Below are 22,736 nucleotides of genomic sequence, written 5' to 3'. Positions count from 1 at the left end.
GTCCGTTCCTCCGTTATCCAGCCCTCAGATCCTCGTCAAGAAACTGTGTGTGCCAAGTACTGGAGATAGCAAGGGGCAGTCATTTACCACCGACCCGAGCGCTTTCCTGTGTGTTATGTCATTACTTTCTGCTTCCCAAGGCTGGGGTGAAGGCTCCCAGTGGTCATCACCCCTTTTACGCACAAGGATTCTGAGCCGCCAGAAGCCCTGCCCCTGACGGTGTGGAGGTGGACGTGGTGGACTGGGATTTGAACCCAGGACTCCTGACGCCCAGCAGGTTCCCTTGACCCCAGGGCTCAGTTTGCCCGGCATTGCTCAGAGCCAGTTTGCTCCTCTGCAGAACGACTGGCCTGGACGCATATCTTTTTGGTCCTTTCCAGCTCAGATATTCATGATCCTTTCTGAACAAGAAGTAACTTTGCTGAGTGACGGAGTCCTTTAGCCTCTGTTGCCGCAAGTGAACTTTGTTCCCAGCAGCATTCTGTTTCTATTAGCCATTATTTGAAGACACTTTGGGAATTTAAAAGTAACAATGTAGAATTCCTTTAAAAAAATCGTCTGTTGTTTAGACCTTCCTTCCTTCTGCTGATATTTGATGGAGCGTTTGACCCAGGACTTTAGGGGATGACTTTAGGGACCAGGGCGCCGAGGAGACTGGCTCTCACGTGGCCAGAAGGGGAAGGAGCAGGAGCTTCCTGAGATGCCATGAAGCCCCATCAAGAAGTTTTGGGGTGGGTGGTACTTGGTGCTCTGATTCAGATGCCTGATGCCGTGCAGTTTGCAGGATTCTGCCGTGTGCCAAAACTGGGCTTCAGATCAGAGGAAGCTGTTATTTCAGGCATCTAAGCGCTGCTGCTCCTGAATTCGACTGAGGGATGGGCCAGAGATGCTCTGAGTCTTTGAAGCTCCAGAAAGGGTTCAAAGGAGCCTTGGAGAAGGGATTCCTGTACCAGGGGGGAAGGGGAGAGGTGACCTCTGGGTCACCTCTAATTCCTGAGGATTGATTCCGAGATAAATGGAACCTCCGTCTTCGGCTTCAGGCATTCATTACAAGCCCCGCTGAATCCCTCAGAATCACAGGCTGGTGGAGAGCGAAGGGGGACCGTTCCTATGACCTCTGGCAGATCACCTCCCCCTCCTCAGGTGCAATCCAGGAGAGAGGGGGGGCTTTGGAATCTGATAGACCCATCTACCTCCCATCCCAGTGACGGAGTGGTAGGCAGGCACCATGGCATGGGGGTGTCAGAAAGGCCAAAGGTCATTTTAAACCCAAATTCTCTTCATCCATGTTCTGCAACCAACTCTTTGTGTCGGCCAGACAGGAGAGCCTTGATAAGTATGGGTTAATGAATAAATGTGTCACCTTGGCAAAACTCTCCCTCTGCCTCCTTCTCCATCCTCGTCAGCCAGTCTGTTAAAGGAGGCAGGATAGAACGTGCCTGAAGGCCTGTCCCAGAGGGTCTACGGCCCTGGCCTTTCCAAGGTGCAGGCAAGCCCTCCGTTGCATCATCAAGCCACACCGTTTACCCTCCCTATCCTCCAGGCTGCAGGAAAATGCAAACAGCCCGAGGGACTGAAATCAGGCTGGGAACCTAGACTCTCCAAGCCTGCAAAACTCCGTTCTCCCCTGTCCCTCCCCGGTCCCTGCCCAAGCGTATGGCTGCAGCTATGCTTGTCACCGTTCGAGATTGCATTGGCCACAGGAGATGTGGATGATTTTTTCCATTTGGTCCTGATGTTTATTTCATGCCCATCAATATCAGCCCATATGAGGACAGATGAGGTGGTTATTTACAGGCTGTGCATTTTCACACTTGGTAATTATAAACCCTTCCCCTGTTTGGTCAGAGTCTTGGAGATCTGTTTTGGCAATTAGCAGTTTAGTATTTGTTTAATGGGAATGCAAGAGAGTGTTACGGCACCTCAGTGCTCCACTAATGATTTGCCTGTCTCCTCCGGAGCTGGCAGGTTTGGGCCTTTTTCGCGGTAGGGGGAGGCCTGATGGGGAGAGGCTGGCGGGGGGAGGCACATTAGGAAGCCTGCCTGCCCCTCGCCCACCCACAGCACACACTCGCATGCCTGCATGCACGCACGCGCTCACAACCGGTGTTGCACACGGGCCGGGGATTTCCAGAGCCCAGCAGCCGCCACGCAAAGGCGCCTCGCACGAGAGGCCGTGAGGCCAGATGCCATTTCCACGTGACAGCTGTCAAGCCTGTCGGAACCAACTGCTTCTCCTCCAGCAGCTTGTGCCCGGCCTCTGTCTGTGTCCCTTTCCCACCTCCTCCCTTCCTTCGCAGCCTTCTGTCTCATCCCGGCTGGGGTGTCCCCAGAGAGAGCCTCTTGCCCCGCCCTCTGGGGTAACGCCGGGCCTGGGCTTTGCCCGCACAGCCAGGGCCCCCAACTCCACCCGAGGCTGTACAGGCAGACTCTTACTTCCCTTGCTCGGTTTTGAGATGGTGCCCCCGGGACTGCTCCCCCAGGGACGTGCTGGTTTCATTAGTGGCTGTCCCTGGATGTGACCCATTGGCAGCGGGAAGTTGCACAGTGTTGGGTGCAGTTCCCCCCACTTAACTGCGTGGGGTATGTGTGTACGTGTGCACAGGCGTGTGTGTAGGTGCACACATGCGGGGATTGCCAGGGCTGGGGCAGTGACTTGCAATAAATGTTATGATGAGAGTATCCTGTGTGTCAGGCACTCACCACCCACCACCTGAAGGCTTCCTAACAACTCTGGGGGGCGTGCTCACTCAGCATTCTTAGGGCTCGTGTGCAGCACGGATTCTGGTGGTCTGAGCCCTGGACTGAGTTCTGGGACCCCTCTGCCAGTTCCAGCCCTGCCACCAGCTTGCTCGGTGACCAAAGAGCAGACAAGTGAGCTCTAGGCTTTTTGAGTTTGCCCATCTAGAAGGAAGAGACCCCTCAGCCTCCTTTTCTCTTTGCTTCTCTCTCTGACCATTCCCTCCTCTCCTGAGCCTGCTGGAGGTGATGTACAGCTATCTGCTTGGCTACCTCATCACCTCTCTTAACTTTTTGGGAGAGTTTTAAGGCAGTGTTTGTCGGTTCACTCAGGAGACAACAGAGCTGCGCTGAGCCCTAGGGATTCAAAAAATAGAACCCAGTTAAGGGAGACCAGTAGAAAGATGTAGGGATGCATCTGGTCTTAAATCCCGGCTCCATCATTTGCTGCACGTGTGATCCTAGGCAAGTCACTTAATCGCAATGAGCCACAATTTCCTTACCTATATAATGGGTGTGATAATATCTACCTCAGAGCTATTGTGATAATTAAATGAGCTTTGCAAATTGCCTATTAAGCTCCAGTAAATGGTAGCTATTACAGTAATCATTATTTCAGGGGGAACAGACATTTCATAGCCCAGAGTCTGATATTTACGTGGGGAATCAGAATCCCTGAGCAGGAGGTTTTGCCTGCCTTTATGTAAGTAAAATATCTGAATCTCCAGAATAGAGTCGTTTGGAGATCCCACACCCTTTGGCAAGTATCTATTTTATAAATTCACAACTGCTATCTGATGAACACCAGGGTTTGCGTGCGTTTCTGTTTTGTTTTGTTTAAGTTAAATGGGAAAATGGAATGACCCCACAAGAATTTAAAAAGAGTAAAAAAATAGGGCCAGTAAAGAGTAGAAAAAATAGGGCCAGTAAAGAAGAGTCTTGCCAAATGGGGATTGAACATTCTGGCCATAGTTAGACTTAGGAGCCTTCTATGAAGAGTTCAGGAAATGTACTTAATGCCGCTGAATTGTTTATCAAAAAGTGGTTAAAACGGCAAATTTTATGTCTATTTTACAACCCAAAAAAGAGAAACTAAGCAGACTGTCTGTCTTGTTACTTAATTAAGGCATGGGCGTGAGTTAAAATAGACAAGCTTTCAGGTGGATGCAGACTAGAAGTTTTTGAGCCTTGGAATGAAGGAAGAAGTGCCTAGTGGCAGCAGCTGCAAAACCACTAAGACCGCGCCTCTGTTGCTGCAGCCTTCCAGGAGTAAGTGCACAGAGCTGGGGCGCTGAGGGGCTCAGGTGCCTGCAGCCAGGCGTACCAGAACCTGAGCCCCGGCAGGCAGGCAGGGCTGGCCAGCTGAGATTTGGACTCAGAAGACCAGCCTCTGAGTCCTGGGGGCCCAGTCCCCGCCATCTCCAGAACCACGAGGGAGGAAACTGCGGCTCAGAGAATTTGTAATAATCCCTGTCTTCTGGGGTTGTTGTGAGGACCGAAGCAGTAATACATGTGAAAATATTGATGGTCGTGAAAAAAACCCCAGTGATTTCTTTAGGTTTCTTCAAGTCCTGTGTTCAGTTTTTGGCCCTTCTCAGCTCCTTCCAGAACAGAACTTTGGCTCTCTTTTCCTAAGACCAAGACAAGGTGAGGAGATGCCCCCAAAAGCCACCTGTGGCAAAGGGTCTGCGGATCTGGCAGGGGACAAACAGCCAGTCTTCAGGCAGCTGAAGATCCAGGTAAAGCCCCTTTTATTTAGGGCCCATCTCCACACACATACACTGCGATTAAGGCTCAGCTCAGCTGGATTTAGCCATTTAGATCAGCGGTTCTCAGCCTTGGCTGCACCCTGGAATCCCTGGGGGAGCTTTAAACACTCCTCTGCCATCCCCACCCGCTCCTGAGTGCTGATTTCACTGGTCAGCGTGTGGCCTCGGCAGCAGGGATTTTGTTTTTTTTTTAAGTTCCTCAGGTGATTCTGGTGAGCAGTCAAGGTTGAAAACTACTGATCTAGATTTCAGCGTGAACTAATGGGATTTTCCTGCCTGCTCCCTTTTCTCCTCCATTCTTCCTTCTGGGCAGTGATTAAAGATAGACTGTCCTTACCCTTTGCAAGGCTGAAGCATGCTGAGAAGTTTCATTTCAATAAACTAGACACCCTTACCAAGCTGTAGGGCAGGAGTGGATTTTGGTTTTGTGCAGGCTGGTTGGAGGAGGAGCGGAGAGCAGTGCCGTCCTATGTGCAGAAACAATCCCCGGAATAAGGCAGCCTCCGTCTCCAGCAGGGATCCCAGGCTTCTCTGTTCTGGGCAGTCCTGCCTCGTATACGAGACTCACTCCACTCTTATGACTTTAGTGCCTTGAGTTTATAGAGCATCAGCAGGCCTGTTAAACCCTGCGCACTGTAGTGTCACGGTATCGCATTTATGGGCGTTTATTTAAACTAACGCTTGAAGTATTTGAGTGGGAGCAGGAAGTGAAATTGAAAGGCATTTGTTCTGGGGGAGTTTGAAGAGCTGCGTTTCTTCTTTTCCTTTTCCTCTCCCTCCTTGTGTCTGACCAGATAATTTAAGGATCATTTGAAGGGCCATTTCCTGCTTTGTTCTTCATACCTGTGGTGTGGGGGGGGGGTGTGTATTTGTATCCCAAGAGGGGTAGGACATTTCTGAGGGTGTGTTGGCCAGCCGCAGCAAAGCTCTGGAATATCCTCAGTCACAGAGAATTTGTGAAGGACCAGCGGTGAATTTGATGCTCCTGGATGGGGTCCCAGCAGGTTCTGTGGTCCGTTTCAGCATTCTAGGCAGAATCTCTACGGATGAATTGTAGGTGACCATCCCATACAGTTCCTTCCCTCCATTCACAGATGAGAAACTAAGGACCAGGAAAGGAGGTGACTTCCCCTCAGTGAGCTCCTCATGGAGCTGGGATTGGAACCTGGATCCTGCCCATGCTTTGTGCCACACTGTCTGCCATGCTCAGCTGTGTCCCAGCACCTCCTTAGTTATTACCAGCAACTCTTTTCCCTTTTACCATTTCCTGGGAACAAGTTTTCTGCCATCTCCAAATCAGCTTCACCTACTTGCTATGTACTTGGGGAGCCAAAACCTCTGGCAGAAACGGCAGTGGTCAGAGGGCACACTCTAGGGTCCCAAACTTTGGCCAACCAACCTGACAAGGAGAATTTCTGACCTCTCTTTCGAGCAGATTCTTTGCTCTGTGACTTGAAAGTTTTCCTCTTCAGCTAGTACGTGAGCTGAGATGGCTAAAGTCTCACCTCTGGATATGGTCAACATCTTCTGCCTACTTCTACAATCACCCAGCAAGAATGTCTGGCTCACAGTAAATCTTTAGACTCATTATAAAGAGGGTTCGCTCATTCATTAAATGAATTAGGATTAGAGAGGCATCACCCACTGACTTGAGTGCTAACGATTGCAGATTTTCCTGGTGCTCATTTAGGGCAGAACGCGTTGCCAATTTCTCTTGGCACTTCCAGGATCTCGGTCTCCAACCTTGCTGCTGAGGTGAGATTTAGAGACGGTCCCTTCACATCCTAGTACCTGTATTCCACTCGGAAGGTGGAATCGATAGTTTAATACTCAGCTGACATTCCACCTTTTACCTCCTTCCACCCATTTTCTTGCCTTTCTTCACTGTCTAGTATTATTTGAGACTGTGTATCTTCTTATAGACTAAAAGCTTTTTTTTTGTTTGTTTTTGAGAGCAGGGACCATGTATGAGTCACCTGTTTCCACAAGAATGCCATGTAACAAAGAACCACAAAACCTCAGTGGCAGATGATAGCTGTTTATTTCACGAGTCTGCAGTCTAAAGTCCACTGGGAGCGGTTCTGCTGATCTTGGCTGGGTTCACTTGCATGTTTTGGGGTTGACCAGCTGTTCGCCCATCTAGGCTGGCCTCAGTTGGGGCAACTGAGGGGACATGGCCCTGCTCCGCGTGTTTCTCGTCCTCCGGCAGGCCAGCCTGGCCATGCCCTTCTCATGGTGACGGCAGAGGTGCAAGGGAGAACAAGCCGAAACACACAGACCCTCATGAGGCTGGGCCCAAAACAGGCATACCATTCTCTCCACCTTTTTTATTGACCATAACAAGTCAAGTCCAGATACAAAAGTGGGGAGATAGACTGCCTTTTTTGAGAGGAACTGCAAAATTACAGGGTATAAAGGGTATGGGGTCATTAATGCAATCCATATACTATGGACCTATATAACTTGCCTCTTATTTGGAACTTAGGCTGATACTTTGCAAATAGTGCATACTTAGTAAATACATGTCACATAAAAGTAAAGTTAATTGATTAGATTTTCTAATCACAACTGAGCTGACTGAATGATGTAGCCATTAGCTAGAGTTTGTTGGAAGGGAAGTTTCTGTCATCCTAGTAGAATCTGTATTTTCCCCGCATTGGGTGCAGGGACAGCTTAGTTGCCACTAAGAAGTCCCTCTTCTTGTCATCTTTTCTGTCATGGGTTCTGCTGTTGTCATTTTCAGGATCTTGGAGTATAAATGTCTGAGAGACAGGGAACAAAGCGGGGGAGAACTGTTATCGCCCTGACGTGTCTCCGTTGCCTCTGGAAGGGAAACTTGGTTCATGTATTGAGCACTGAATGTATGTAAAGAGGGAGAAGCAGCTCTGTCCAGTGTCTTTAACGTTTGTTCTTGTTTCTGCCCCCTTAGAGCAGCACATGGAAAGTAGGGTCCATAGGCCAGCAGCTGCATCAGCATCGCCCAGGAGCTTGTTAGAAATGCAGACGCTGCTCCCTGAATCAGACACCCTGGGGCTGAGGCCCAGGGGATCTGTGTTTTAACAAGTGCTCCAAGTGATTCTGACAGGGAGGAGGCTTGAGACCCCCTGCCTAGCCCCCGTGGGCCGTGCGAACTAACAGTGTGGCGCCCGCTACTGACTCTCAGACGCGGGGCGGGCGTGGGGCACCTCTGAGGAGGTCACAATGTAGTCTGAGCCTTGCAGTAGTCAGGATTACAGGTTCAGGACCTCCTGGTGTTGGACACCAACGGCGGCATCTCCAACCAGCTCAAAGTCACTTGCCCTGCTTTGTCGTTTGCAAGGGTACACCACTGAGGATGCCAGGGCTGCGTTTTATACCTGCCTTTACACCTAACTTTTATACCTAACTTTATTAGAAGGCAGATTTCAAGGATGGAGCAAGCTCCTTCTCCCCAGACAGACCGGGCAGGTGCCAAGACGTGGGACAAAGTGTGCTCAGGTTCAGACACCTCCTCCCCTTCTTGCCCCCTCGCTCTGGGGACCCCCCAGGACCACTAGGCATGTGGGCTCCCACCTCTGGTACAAAGAAATCTGTATGGCTGGGGAGGGCACTGTCAACACAAAATAAATACCAGCGCTGATCATGAAGAGGAGGGTGGTAGCCTTTGAAGCAGCATTTCACCAGGGTTAGCGGTGTTTTCTCCCCGAAGTCAGAGAAACGCCTGTGTCCAGTCCCCTAACTCTTTTGTGTTCTTTTTAGCTCCGTGAACGAGGCCTGGCCTGCAGGCTGCACTCGGCACAGCCAACTAATCTACGTGTGTGTGTGTGTGTGTGTGTGTGTGTGTGTGTGTGTGTGTGTGTGTGTGTGTGACGGACAGATTTATCAGTTTGCTCTCTCCGGGGCTGAATACCAGCTACCTTGCCCGTATCCCTCACAGCCCTGTGATGAAGGCTCACACAAGCCTCTTCTGTTTGATTCACATAGAACCGTGAGAAACAGCCCCGTATGTGAGGCCGTGTTTTTCATTCTATTCAGTCTTTGTATATTCGGATTCTTCCAGTTTCAGCTCTTGCTGTTCTGCCAGATTTCCATCGCATTGATGGCTTCTCTGAATTAATAAGTGTTTTGCAATCGCTGAAAAGTTTTCTTCCCCCAAGCACCGGGACTTATCCATATTGATTTTTTTCCCCTTTCTCTTTCCTCTCTAGCTACTTCTTAGACGTTCTATTTTGTAAAGTGTTAATAGAATTTTTCTTGCGCTCCGACGCTGTATCTATTCAGGAGGTCTTTGTGAGGCCCATTGTACACTGGACCATAGAGGAAAGAGCTCTATTCTTTACGACAATGGTTGCCCCAAAAAACATACACAGAGCCCCCTCCTCACTCATCAGGGTGGAGCGAATATTAGGAGGGCGGCATCAGAAAACATCCAAAAGTAGGAAGGAGAAGAGGGACCCAATTACACACTGTGGAAAGGAGGGGCGTTGAAAATACTTGTTTTTAATTCAAAATATTTATTTCCTAAGGGGATCTGAGTTTCAGTACCCAAATATGGCCAACACAGAAGGGGGGCTGTTTTTCTTACTGTTAGGCATTTTCAGCTCAAAATAGGGACTTGGCAAACATCTTAGAAAATATGGCAGTGGGTGTGAAACGGATGTCATGTTTACCTGCACGATACCCAGCAGGCTTCACCCACCACCCACCCGCACCCCAGGCAGTGGAATCCTCTTCGAGGCCCCGGGTCGGAGTCTGCGATGCCATATGCTCGAATGTGACGGCTCTGTGTAGAAACAAACCAGTTGATCTTCTGGTGGTTTCGCTTGAGGGGTGCACGGGAGGCAGCTGGCTATGGTGTGTTTGGCCTCAGCAGGTGCCTTGGGGACTCATCAATCCTGCCTGGCCGGGGAGGGGTCTGGTGAGGGCACCCCCTCTCCAAACTAGCATCCCCTACTCCCCTAAGCCTGGTTCCTGGGAGAGAGAGGACAGCTCCTTGCTGGAGGAACAGTCACCGTGCAAGGCCATTTCCCTCCCAGTAACTGACTACAGAAATGGGGACCAGAAGGGGAAGGCCCCAGGAGCCTGTTTGCTCAGGCTCGGTTGCTTAGCAACACAAGGGGCCCTGACTCCAGAAGGGATTTTTAAGCTAGACCAGTCCCTTGGAGGTTTGTGTCTGGCTTGCCTACCCCTTCTTCCATTCTTACCTTAACTTTGCTTTTCCCCCTATTATATTTGATAGCATCTAGAAAAATAGATTTGATTTGTCTGGAGGCACCATTTTAAACCTGGTTTTATTGCTTTGCCCAGTGTCTTCCCTTCCATTGGAGACTGTCATCTGGGAGGAGTGAAGAATGAATAGCCGATGGTTCTTTTTCTCAGCTGGCTTAGCTCAGGCCCCCAAGCTCATTTCTGAGCCTTTGAGCTCCAGTGAACAGTGCTTGGTCCTTCGCACCACACACACACACACACGCACACACACACACACGCACACGCACACACACACACGCACACGCACACACACGCGCACACACACACACACACACACACGCTGAAATTGCTCCAAGCCCGGAGCCCTCTGGCTAACAGTTCTGTCCACCCACAACCATGTGGTTGGATTGTATTTTTACTGCCAACTTTGGGCACAAAGTGAATGAGGAGACCGGCTACTCGCCTGGCCAAACCAGGTACAGTCTGCAAGTGAATGGCTGATTGGTTTAGGACAGCACCTGCACTAAAGATGTGTCTTTTGTGGAGCAAATAAAGGATTGGATCATAAGTAAAAGGAGAGGAATTCAAAGCCAAATCTGGTTTCATAAGTGTGAGTTTCTTGAGGTCTGTGTGGGACTTGAGTGTGGATCCTGACTGTCCAGAAATGACTAAAAGGGTTGCAGTGTGCTTGGGAGGACAGAGGAAGGGACTAGGAAGAGAGGCAGAGGATGCCTTTGGTATTTTCCTCTCTTTGATGTTTTTGAAAAGGTCCTAGCATCAAGTATTTGTCTGCTGGGGCTGCCATAACAAAGTACCACAGACTGGGTGGCTTAAACAACAGAAATTTATTTTCTCACAATTCTGAAGGCTAGAAGTCCGGGAGCAGGGCACCGGCAGGTGGTTTCTTCTGAGGCCTCTCTTCTTGGCTTGCAGACGACCACCTTTTCTCTGCATCTTCACGTGGTCTTCCCTCTGTACCTGTGTCCAGATTTCCTCTTCTTATAAGGACACCAGACGTACCGAATCAGTGCCCACCCTAATGACCTCATTTTAACTTAATTACCTCTTTAAACCCTATCTCCAAATGCAGTCACATTCTGAGATGCTGGGCATTTAGGATTTCAATATATGAATTCGAGGGGTGGGGGATGGACACAGTTCAGCCCACAACAATCAAGATGTTGAAGTTTCATCGTTTATAACTGGAAACAATTGAAATATCTATCAGAAGGATAATTAAGTAAGCTATAGCTTCTCCCTCCATGAAATAATACGTGGCAGTCAAGCTAGTATTCATAATACCTCACACTCCTTAGGATGACTACTATTTTTTTTAAAAAAGGCAGAAAATAACAAGTACTGGCAAGGATGTGGAGAAATTGGAACCTTTATGCACTGTCAGTGGGAATGTAAAATGGTACAGGCTCTGTGGAAAACAGTATGGCAGTTCCTCAAAAACTTAAAAACAGAATTACCATATGATGTAGCAATTTCACTTCTGAGTATATACGCAAAAGAATTGAAAGCAGGGACTCAAAATATTTGTACACCAATGTTCATAGCAGCATTATTCACAACAGCTAAAACCCAAGTGTCCACTGATGGACAAATGGATAAGCAAATGTGGTCTATACATAGATGGAAGATGGATGAACCTTCAGGACATTATGCTAAGTGAAAAAAGCCAGTCACAAAAAAGCAAATACTATGTAATTCTACTTATATGAAATGAAATACTTAGAGTGGTCACAGAGACACAAAGAGACAGAAAGTAGACAGGTGGCTGCCACAGGCTGAGGGGATGAAGGGAGTGGGAGTTATTGTTTAAAGCAGGTAGAGTTTCAGTTCTACAAGATGAAAAAAGTTCTGGAGATGAATGGTGGTGATGCTAGTGCAACGTTATGAATGTATTTAATACCACTGACCTGTACACTTAAAGATGGTTATGATGGCAATTTTTATGTTATGGGTATTTTTACCACAATGAGAAAAGGATGGGGAAAAAAAGATAGTATTCATAATGTAGTCATCTGGGAATTGTTTGCAATATTGTAACGTTATCTTAAAAAAAAGAACAAGGGGAAAATTCCATATACGATATGATTTAAACTATATTAAAATCGGCATATATATATTTTTTAAAGCAAAAACTAAAGGGAAGTACACCAGATGTTAACTGTGGTTATGCTAGGTTGGAAAGACAGACAGTGATTTATTTTCTCTTTCAATATTTGTATTTTCAAGTAGGTTTTAACAAGCAACATGACTTCTGTAATGGAAACTGCCACCACCACCACCGCCCCCCCGCAATATATAATGTTTTGTGTATTTTGTTAAAATTCCTAAAGCAGACTCTATTTTGTATTTGTTTTGCAGGTGGAGGATGCAATGCTAATGTTTGATAAGACGACCAACAGGCACAGAGGTAAGAACCCCAGTGTGAGGAGGTTGCCCCTTCATCCTCTCCGGGCTCCATCTCTTCTCACCCCCCGTCCTGCAGACAAAAGATGCAGTGACTGTTCCAAAATCAGGCAGGTGGAGGTGACGTGTGTTGTGGATCTCTATTAATAGAGGGCCACGATCGTGTGGAGAGTTGATACTGGACAGGTAAAACACCATTTCCTTTTGGCTTGGGAACTGTCATTTAATTATGCAGCCATGCCCAACACGCGTTCTGATACACTTGTCCAATCCTTGCTTTCTTAGTCCTTGCTAAACCACAGCACTAAGTGATCCAGGTGGAAATTATTCACAGCAATTACTCAATTGAGTTCTCAATTTGCATTGAAGGAGGTGGTTGAGAAGCACATTGTCAATCCAAAAAGCCAAAAAAAAAAAAAAAAAAAGCCTCATCCTAGGTTTACTCGATGTTTGATGTATACAGTGAGTACAGACCTGGAAATGCCCTTTTGTGCCTCTTGGATGTTTGGAGGACGTCTGCACTTCCTTGTATTTTTCTCCTGTACTTACTGTCCTGTCCATGTTTTGGAAAATGGGTTTCATCTTGGGGTCTAAGAACCCCTGAAATGACACGCAGGATGTTTTATGTTTCTCTTGGGAGAGGCTTTCTAGCTTTGAACAGATTCTCAAAGGGGTCGCTGACCTCTGCCACCTCACCCCCCCCGCCTCCAAAAAAAAAAACACACACATTGAAATTATTGCTTTAACCAGAAAATTGGATGACTCTAGAAAATCCTCCCCAGAGGAAGCAGGGTCAAAAGTTATGGTTTAGCGTTCCGTTCTCCGGAAGCTCCTGGTTTCTGGGGTTCCTATTCACGGGGCATTAATGAGCAGAGCTTCTGAAGGGGGGTGGCAGGAAGCAGTGTTCTAGAGAGAAGGAGCCAGCGAGCAGTGTTTCCTTGCCACTTGGATGGCATTTAGATGTTTCTTGTGTTGTTTACATTCTTGCTGTCCCCTGTGATTAGAAGCAGTTACCCAGTGCTGACTGCACGTCTCCCTGTTCTGAGCAGGCAGGCTGAGTGAAAGGGAGGAAGGAGTGGGTGGGAAGCGATGCTTCCGAGGGTGGGAGAAGGAGGGGCTGTCCTGAGTGTGCCTGGGGAATCGAGCATCTCACGCATCCACCTACAGCATCCTTAAAAGGGAGAATAGAAAACTGGGCAGAAGACTGGGGCGTCAAGGGTGTGTATGTTGGGGAAGGGATGGGGAGGGCGTAGAGGATGAGGAGTAGGGGGAGGCAAGGAGAGAAAAGAAGAGCTTACAGGTGTGGAATGATTGCCTTTGTCTTCTGCAACGCTCTGGAGTGAGAGGAAGGTGGTGCTGGTGATGGGCGATTCTTGATGACCCTTGATCATCGTCTGCATTGCGTCGATCTTTATGGTTTTCCCAGCACTGCTTCCACGTGCATCTTCTAACTTGATCTTCACAGCAATCCCCGGAGGGAAAATCACTTAAGTTCTTTATGCCTCAGTTTATTCACCTGCAAAGTGGAGATGATATTGGTACCTCCTTATAGGATTGTTTGGAGAGCGTAGTGCCAAAGCACATCAACTGTGCATAAATGTTAGGTATTATTATTATTATTACCATCACCTCTATTTTGTGGATGAGATAACCACAGCTCAGAGGAGGTGCCTTACATCCAGGCTCAGAGAAGAGACTCACACCTAGGACAGCTGATTTCAAAATCTGCTCTTTGTTGTATCCACGTGGGGCAGGTTTGTTGAGAAGGGTGTTTTCGTCCTTTTATTTTCAGGATGGGCGAGGTCCATCTGAACGTGGCACTGGTGTTCAGTGTTAGAATTCATAATCCTGGAAGATTCCTGAGCGGCTTCTAGGCAGTATTATTATCCTTCTTTTTTGAATATCAGTGAATAAAGGTATTTTTGATCTCCTGCTCTGTGTCAGGCCCTGTGTTGGAGGAGATGACAGATCATCTCACTGAACCCTCTCAACTGAGCAAGGAAAGAGGTTCGTCATCTGAGGGACCTGAGAGGGCGGGTCACCCTCCGTGTCAGGTCACTCAGCTGGTAACTGACAGAGCTGGATTCACACTCAGGACATCGGGCCCAGACACACTGCAGAGGAGGCGCCCGGGAAGGTTCTCCCCTATTTCTAACGCAGATGCCTCCTGCTGTGGTTGAAGCCTCTTCCCCTTCTCCAAGGGCGCTGGGCACAGTGATGGGGTGGGGGTCCCCCTGTGGCTGGGTGAGGGAAGTGTTCCCTGTTGTGAGCCTAAGGGAGGTCGGTCATCTGTGGCCCAGCACTCAGAGTAGCTTCAGGAACGTGGTCGCTCACTCCCCCAAGTCAGGACTCCTGGTGGCGATGGCAGGATGGAGGGCGGGCAGAGCCCCTGGTGCGTGCACGGCGCTGCCCCCTCCCCCAGCCAAGGCAGGGCCTGCCCCGCCTCCTTCTGCCCTGCCCGCCTTTAAGATTCCTGTGGTCAGTGCAGGACCCCTTACATAATTCATGGAGTCACAACAAGATGAAAGGCAGGGCCTCTTATTCAAAAACTATTAAGAATTTCAAGATGACAGCAGAGCATTCAACCAAGAGCGGAGCCCTTCTGAGCACGGGGTGTATGTGACAGCTCAGGCCGCCCATCCAGGAAGCCGGCCTGAATGGATGCAGCCTGTGGCCGGCCTGATGCTGGTGGGGCGGGGAAGAGAAGGCAGGAGGGACCGTGTGCCCAGAGGTTTCAACAGGAAGGACCTGACACCTGCTGCCCATTTGCCCCTGTACAGAAATCTGCCCTGCTGTTCCTCTTGTGTCAGGGGCGGTGGGGGGGCTTTGGCCCATACATGCTTTCCAGCCCCTCCAAACAGCTGAGGAGGAGTTTCTCTCTGGACGGGGTGCTGAAGCTGGGGTAATACTTCAGCGATCCAGAGCATTAAGGGGGGGAAAGAATTTTCTCTAAAGAAAGAACGTATCGCAAGAGAAGCACAAATCATAGATGTGGAGCCAGCAGGCCTCACAGCCCTGGCCTGATGGAATGTGCACTTGGAATCAGGAGATAAGCACAGGAAAATAAAATCCTCGTGCAGCCACCTTGCCCCAACCTTTCCTTCACCTCCTCGGCTTCCTGTTGTCCATGATCTTATCAAGAGGAAAGTGCTGCCGGAGCAGACGTTGAGGACACCTCTCTGGCCGGCACTGCCGCCAGCTTTCTGCTTAAAGAGGCGCAGACCGTTAACCCCTCCGTGTCGTCAGGGCACTCGCTTAGTGCTTTCCGCCAACTTCCAACCCAGCCCCGTTGGGCAGCCTGGGCGGTGACTTGTCCTCTGCCCCCAGGCATTTTGCAAACCACCTGCGTGCCCCTGAGCCGTGAGCACTGCTGTCAGGGAGAACTCCGTGGCACGGGGCCTGGCCTTCTGGGAGTCAGGCCACACTTGCCATTAGGAGCCAGGGGTCGGGGCAGCGTTTCCACTTCCGGCCCCACAGCGGCCGCCTCCTGCCCCGTCCGCCGCTGGTCCCGTAGGCACGAGGGTGGCCCTCAGTTGCATCTGCACGGCAGTTTGCTCCTCCTGTTCGCAGAAGCGCCAGCCTGTGTTTCTTCCCACTTTACATCTGCACTCGGACCTCGGTAGCAGCGTGGGAAAGAGTCCAGGGGAGAGTCCAGCAGACCGTGAGCCCTCCAGGGAGGTGTATCCTCTATCCTGGAAGCAGGAAGGTCGTTCAGCATCCGACTCTCACAGAGGTGTGGAGTCTTCCCACCTTCGTCCTTAGAGGGACCGCCTTCCAGCTTCTGCTGCCCCTTTGTGTTTAGCCAGGGGCACTTTTCCTAACCTCTCTGAACCCCTCAGGCTCTGCCTCTGGAAAATACATGAACTGGGACCGATGAGCTCCAGGACCTAAAGTATGCTTCTGGCTTTTAGCTTTTTAACTGGAAGTATGTTCCAGATTGTTTCCTTTTTCTAACTAGGGGAGGGGGAGCAGTTGTCTCCGGTAGGGGTCCCTGAGATGGGGCTGGGTCAGCAGGAGGTTCGTTGGGGCTGCTCTTCCCGGGGACTGGGCAGGGGGAGATGACGACCTGCGGTGCCCTGGGGAGTTTGAAGAGAGGGTGGTCCTTCAGCTGCCCCGGTTATCCCTGTATGTTGATCAGTCATAGGAGGCAGCCCACCTGGGAAGCAGGTGTCATCTTGGGCTTGTACCGAGGAAGTCCTGGAGGGGACCAACAGCTGGGGCCGTCGTCCAGCAGCGCTCCCAGCGGCTGGGGAAGATGACCTTCATTCCTGAAGGGGGGTCTGACCCCCCCGCCCCGATCAGAGTGCACACCATAGTGGTACAGGGTTCTGTGTTAACACTCCTGGTGGAAACAGCCACTTTCTGAGCACCCCTAAGTCAGGTGCTTAGCACGTACTGTGGAATCTTTATGAACTGAGCTGCCCAGAGTTGCACACTAGTCCGAGCAGAGCTTAGACGTAAACCCACCGTGTCCAACCCTGAGCCCGTGTTCTTAGCCGCTGTGCAAGCACGGGGCTAGGCAGTGGTTTGAAGCAGGAGAGTCGGTGATCTTAAGGACTTGAGCACCTCCTTATTATTAGTCCTTCTCCACACCTATCCTCTTGCTGGACTACGAGGTACCTCCATTTTTCAGATGGAGAAACTAAGGCATGTGGAGTTTTGGAAAGCCACACAGCAGGTTCCTACAGCCAGCTGGGGAGCGGAGCTACTGGTAGAAGCTAGGGCGTTCCTTGGCCCCGCCCATCGCTTCATTTCGTGGCCTTCTCTGAGACCCTTTGTGCCCAAGGAGAGGGAGAATGGTGGCTTTCCGGTCTTTTCAGAGTCATTGCATTTGATCTCTAAATGTTCTTAGAGGTGGGCTGACAAATATTGGACTGATCATCAAAGGATTTAATCATTGGGGAAAAGTTTGTTGCTTTATCCTTGCAAAACTCAGATAAGATCTTGAATTCACCATTAGGTATTGATCCCAGAGTGGGGCTGGAGGTGGGCAGGGAGGGAAGAAGCAACAAGGTGCTATCCTTTCTGATTTGCTCTTTGGCGGGCGGTTGGGGGGAAGCTGGCTGAGAGCCAGGGGGCGGGAGGGAGGGTGACACAGTTCAGCACTCTCTCTCCACTCTCCCTGCATCGGCCCTGTTTGAGACAGTGGACGGCGGGGATGCTGGTTGCTGAAATACATCTCTCACTCACCTCCTCGTGGGGGTAGGGAGTCCCCCAAGAGCTCATTCCAGGGGAGCCTCAGATGTGCTGCCTCCCTCTGACCTCAGGGCCTGCACAGCCAGGTCCCTCCAAGTCTGGCGTGTCAGGGGAGAGCTGGGTGGCTGGGGGCCCAGTGGAAAATGAGCTGGCTGTCTTTGAAGCTTATCAGGTGGCCTGGTGAGGGTCAGCTGGAGAGGGACGGGTTTCTGGCGAGTACAGAGGAGAAACCTGGGGACAGGCCTTCTCACTCCCAGTGGCTTCCATTACCCAGCAGGCCTGTTTGCTCCGGAACATTGCCAGAGGCGAAGGAACAGGATACAGAGAGAAAAATAAAGATCAGTGTGATGCATGACTCCTCTCCCGACTGCTAGCAGTTGCTTATTAAGTGCAGTGCTAATGGCTTTGGAGAGGAACAACAGCTCCGAGGCAGTCTCCTGTTCTGTGAATCTCAGAGAGCACCATCCCCAGCAGGTTCCCTGGACAAACAAAGTCCTCTCCCAGGGCGGCTGTGCCCGTCGGGAGCTACCAGGCTGGAAGGGCGCCGTGGTGGGCCCTGTGGCTGGAGGGAGCAGCCTTCTGCAGTCTCACCTCAAGGCAGCAAGACTGAGCTTGGCTTCTCCCAAGAAACTCGTACAGCATCTCTAGCCCCAAAAGCAGTTGGCCCAAGTTGAAGGTCTTCGTAATTTGCGTAATTAGTTTATTTATTTAAACGGTGCCTGTGCAGTGTAGCTGAAGCTGTGATAGAAGACAATGCTTTTCTTTTTCTTTTAATAAATTTACTTATTTTATTTATTTATTTTTGGCTGCGTTGGGTCTTCATTGCTGCGCGCAGGCTTTCTCTAGTTGCGGCGAGCGGGGGCTACTCTTCGTTGCGGTGCGCGGGCTTCTCACTGCGGTGGCTTCTCTTGTTGAGGAGCACAGGCTCTAGGCGTGCGGGCTTCAGTAGTTGTGGCTCGTGGGCTCTAGAGCGTAGGCTCAGTAGTTGTGGCGCACGGGCTTAGTTGCTCCGCGGCATGTGGGATCTTCCCGGACCAGGGCACGAACCCGTGTCCCCTGCATTGGCAGGCAGATTCTTAGTGACTGTGCCACCAGGGAAATCCCGATAATGCTTTCCTAAGGAGAAAAAACAGCCCTTAATGTCCTGACTACCTGCCAGACACTCACTTTTGAAATTGACCTCTGAAGTCCAGACTGACTCTTTCTTGTATACTAAAGATGATTAAAAATCACACTGTAATCGTTTGTTTATTGATGCCCATTTCCCAAGGGGGGAGGGGGAAATGTAAAAAGAGTTTCACAAGGCGTAAATTAAATTAAAAATAAAAAAGCATTGCTTCATTTGTAGGTGTAGGGTGTCAAAGATAATGTATGTGTGTTTTTCCTAATGAGATTCTAACATTTTGACTGTATTTACCTGGGAGAGAGGGTCGGAACTCTACAATCCATAAATGTGACTTTGTAGGATGGAGGAAGGAGTGTGTTTGACAAAGACGGTAAGTCCCTCTGGGTGGGAAAGGGTTGTTGGATGGGGTAGAAAGCATGATAAGGGTTTGGAGAATCACAGCTGGTGAGGACACTTGTGCCGACGTGACACAATGGCATCCTGCACCGCACCGGTGCCCAAGGTCAGGGTCTGGAGCAGGATTTGCTGCGGGGTCTACCCTGCTGGAGTCATGCCCTTTGCGTTTCCCCCACCTCACAGATCTGCCCTCTCGTCCGCTGATGCTGTTAGGTACCCATCACTCTCTAACCCAAGTCTGAGATGTGTTAAGGGGTTTATTGGCAACCTGTAAGCCAGTAGCTGATTATGATTGATATTGATCCCAATTCTGCACCTGAATTGGAAGCCAGTTGACAGGAAAGCTGCTGGTCTGTCGCAGGCCACTAACACCAACCAAGGGTCTTGGTCGGATAGAGCTTTCAGCCTAGGCTGTAGTGTGCTGTGGTCACCAGGCATGTCTGTGGGCTCTGTTCATGCAAGTAGAGAGTTAGATCAGGTTAGGTGATAATCCTCTTCTCTTCCCAGAGCGGACCAGTGTCAGTGTGGGACACCTGTTTTAGAAAGGTACTGAGGGACTTCCCTGGTGGTCCAGTGGTTAAGACTCCGCGCTTCCACTGCAGGGGGTGAGGGTTCGATCCCTGGTTGGGGAACTAAGATCCCGCATGCCGCGCAGTGGCCAAAAAAAGAAAAAGGTATTGATAAATGTGGAGTCTATAAGGGAGAATGTTAGAATGGGGTAGAAACTCAATACAATTGAATCTCCCCCATCCCACCTGGATAGAAGAGACTGGTTGGGGTGCTGGCAGTGATGTGTAATTTGCTGCCTTTGGGTTCTTGGAGAGGTTCTGTTAGAAAACAATTACGTGCAGACTTGAAATTGGGCACACTTCAGTTAGAACGAGGAAGAACTGCCAAGTCCCACAGCGGTGTAAATGGACAGCCACATGCCTCTCCACTAGATTCTGTGCTCCCGGCGGGCTCGTTCTAAAGCTGGGCTGTATAAGGTGGTCCCCACCAGGAGGGTGCATCTAGGGCTTTGCCCAGAGGCTATGCAGCCTGGCCCCCCGCCTCTGGTCCCCAGCACAGTCCCCTCAAGGCCTGACCTGTCACCGGGCCCATCTCAGGACCTCCTCCAGAGGAAGGGCGGCCACAGAGGGCAAAGGACGGGAGCGGGGTAAAGAGCTGCAGCCCCTACCCTGAGCCGTCTCTCAGAGACCAGCCCCCGGAGCTGTCTGCACATTTTATTTTCTCGTTAAATAAACACCATTAGCCTTCCTGAGAAATTGGTGCAAACATGACCTCGCAAATAACCAATTAGAAGGGCAGGGTTGAAGGGGACTGTGAATTTGCAAACATGTAGAGGAGGCCATTAAAGACGCCTGTAGCTACCCCAGCCCTGGCAACATCGATCTGAGGCCTTAATTTTATTTCTGACAGGAAAGCAAGGAGCACACTTTAATTTTTTTCTTCCCTGAGCTAACTGTATTCCGGAAGCGCCCATTCCGGCGCTGTCTCTTGAGATATTCATCAACATGGGAGCTCAGTTTCTGTTCACCTGCTTTCCCTGTGGATGGGGACGCACACGGAGCCCGCAGCGCCCTGGCAACAGGGGAGGCCAGGGTGGGGGGCGGTCATGGCCCCCTGGATGCCCCTTGGTGTCCCAGCTGGAGGATAAATCTGAAACTCCTTTCCTTCGGAATAAAAGCCCTGGCACCAAAAGGGTGGTGAGCTAGTAGATCTTCCTTCCTCCCTCCTGGCTGTGGCCCACGGAAGCAGAAAGGGAGTGGGCCCGGGGTCAGCCACTTCATTGACCCAGAAATGGTTTTTTGTGAAGAGAGACAATGAGGCTTTTGTTCGGCCCTGTTCCCGTAGAGGCCCAGCTCCCAGCTCCGACTCTCACATGGTTTCAGATCTCTGAAGAGAGAGGAGCCTTCAGCTTGGCCACTTGGTTAAAAGCGTCCCCTTTCGTAGCATCACGGCGCTGCTAGGGCTTGAGCCGGGGGACCAGAAGCCGGGGTGCCTGCTTCCTGCTGGGACTCCAGGAGCCCCCGGGATTGTTCAGCTCTGGACTTGAGCTTCTGTTTGAGCCCTGGGCTCGGAGGACATTCCCTGGCCCATCTGTGTCTCTGTCACAGGACACACGGGAAGGAGCCTGAGTTTAGTGCTGCCCATACTTGGCTTCAGTCCCAGCTTCCCTGGGCGTGATCTCAGGTAGTCCCCGAAGGGCTTTGAGCCCCGTTTCGCTCTCTGGAGGCAGCACATCTGCTCTGCACGAGTTAGTGAGCCACTTGCGAAGCCCCCACAGAGAGTGGTCAGTGCCAGTAGTCTTAGTTCTTTCCTTTCCCCCGTTTAAAGAACTGCCGATTTAACTTCTTTAGGCAAGTTACAATGTTTATTTGAATTTTTTAAGACCTAGTCTTTAAAAAAAGTTTTCCCCTCCCCTTCACACATGAAACATATGTTTGCCTGTGCATGGAATATTTCTGAAAGGATAGTCACAAAACTGGTAACAAAGAGTGAGAATGGCCAAGTGGCTAAGAGCACGTACTCTGGAGTCAGACAGCTGGTGTTTGCATCTAAGGTTTGTGACTTCATAACTGTGTGACCTTGGGCAAGTTACCTACACTCTCTGTGACTCAAGATTCCTCATCTAAAAAACAGGAATGGTGACATCGGGTTAGCCTGAGGCTTATATCAGTTAATAAGTATAAAGGACTTGGAATAATCTCTAGCTATAGAAGGCACTCAAATATGTTTTATGCACAAATATATATACTCATCGATTCAAGTATACATAAATAAAAAACAGCATTTGCTTCTGGGGAAGAGGATTAAGTGACCAGTGGTCCAAAGATACAGGAAAACTTTTCACTTTATACTCATTTACCTTTTGAATTTTTGTACCCTATGCATTTATTACCTAGTCAAACAAATACTTTTTTTAGTGTAAGCTTTTATAATTCATCCCAATTTGAATTGTAAATATAGTGATAGAACAGCATGAGAGAATTTTCAAAAGGAAAAAGTTCATCCCATCTCAGTATGCTAACACAATAACTGTTGTCACTTCTACCTTGTTCCTGACACTGGCGCAAATATTTTTAAACTTGGTTGTCTTTATGGGGTTAGTAGAACATGCGGCATCTCAGACTTTGCTGAATGAGGGATGGGTCCCGCCTCATCTGAGTTTTCTGTCCTGCCAGAGAGAGGGGGCCTCGGAGCTCCAAACAAGACTTGATTATATGCAGCCGAGAATCCTTTGCCTCTGAGTCACCTCTGTCTTTTTCTTTCCATAAACAGAGAGTCGGATGGATAGATGAGGATTTTCTTAGTAGTTTCTGCTCTTTCCAGACAACGTGCTATTAATAGAATAGCCAGATCGGCCCCAGTCTGAAAAGAAGCCCCGTTTGCTTGAGTTTATCCCAGACCAGAGGTGAGAGAGGTCAGAACAGAGAAACCCTTCGTTCCAGGAGTCCAAGGTCTTTTTAATTAAAGAAAAAAAAAGTTGAAAGCATTTTCCTCACCCAAGTTATGATTACTAAACATGTGGGGACCTTATACAATGTGGCACATACAGAATCCTCCTCTGTGCCCCTGTTGCTTATAGCTTAAGAGTCAAGGCAGGTACCCAGTTAGTGAAGCTCGTGAGGTGTCTGGTGGCAAAGAGGTGAGAGCCTAGGTCTCCAGTCACGCTGCTGGGTTCAAATTCCAGCGCGACCACTCAGTAGCTGTGTGACCTTGGGGCAAGTTATTAAACTTCTCTCGACCTCAGTTTTCTCGCCTGTTTAATGGGGATTGTTATTAATTTATGAACTTGTGAGGTTTAAGAGAGAGAATTTATGTGAAGCATCTGATGTTTATACTATCTGTAAATATTAACTTTATTACTATCATAATAAAGTTAGGTTACTGTTATGTTA

At 49.6% G+C, this 22,736-nt stretch overlaps 1 protein-coding gene across 9 annotated transcripts in view; it reads left to right on the top strand.

Annotated features, from left to right (window-relative positions):
- MSI2 (musashi RNA binding protein 2) overlaps positions 1-22,736 on the top strand; it is a 395,252-nt gene that overhangs the window by 242,390 nt on the left and 130,126 nt on the right. For all 9 annotated transcript variants that reach the window (XR_009006264.1, XM_057535585.1, XM_057535583.1 and 6 more), the window contains one exon: positions 12,072-12,120. Coding sequence is in view for 8 of the 9 variants with exons in the window: in XM_057535585.1 (XP_057391568.1) it covers positions 12,072-12,120 (49 nt within the window). In the remaining variant the exon portion in view is untranslated. The remainder of the gene's footprint in view (positions 1-12,071; positions 12,121-22,736) is intronic.

This window comes from Balaenoptera acutorostrata, chromosome 20 (assembly GCF_949987535.1).
Source record: "Balaenoptera acutorostrata chromosome 20, mBalAcu1.1, whole genome shotgun sequence".
Lineage (NCBI taxonomy): Eukaryota > Metazoa > Chordata > Mammalia > Artiodactyla > Balaenopteridae > Balaenoptera > Balaenoptera acutorostrata.
This window is presented reverse-complemented; position numbering and strand designations above follow the sequence as displayed.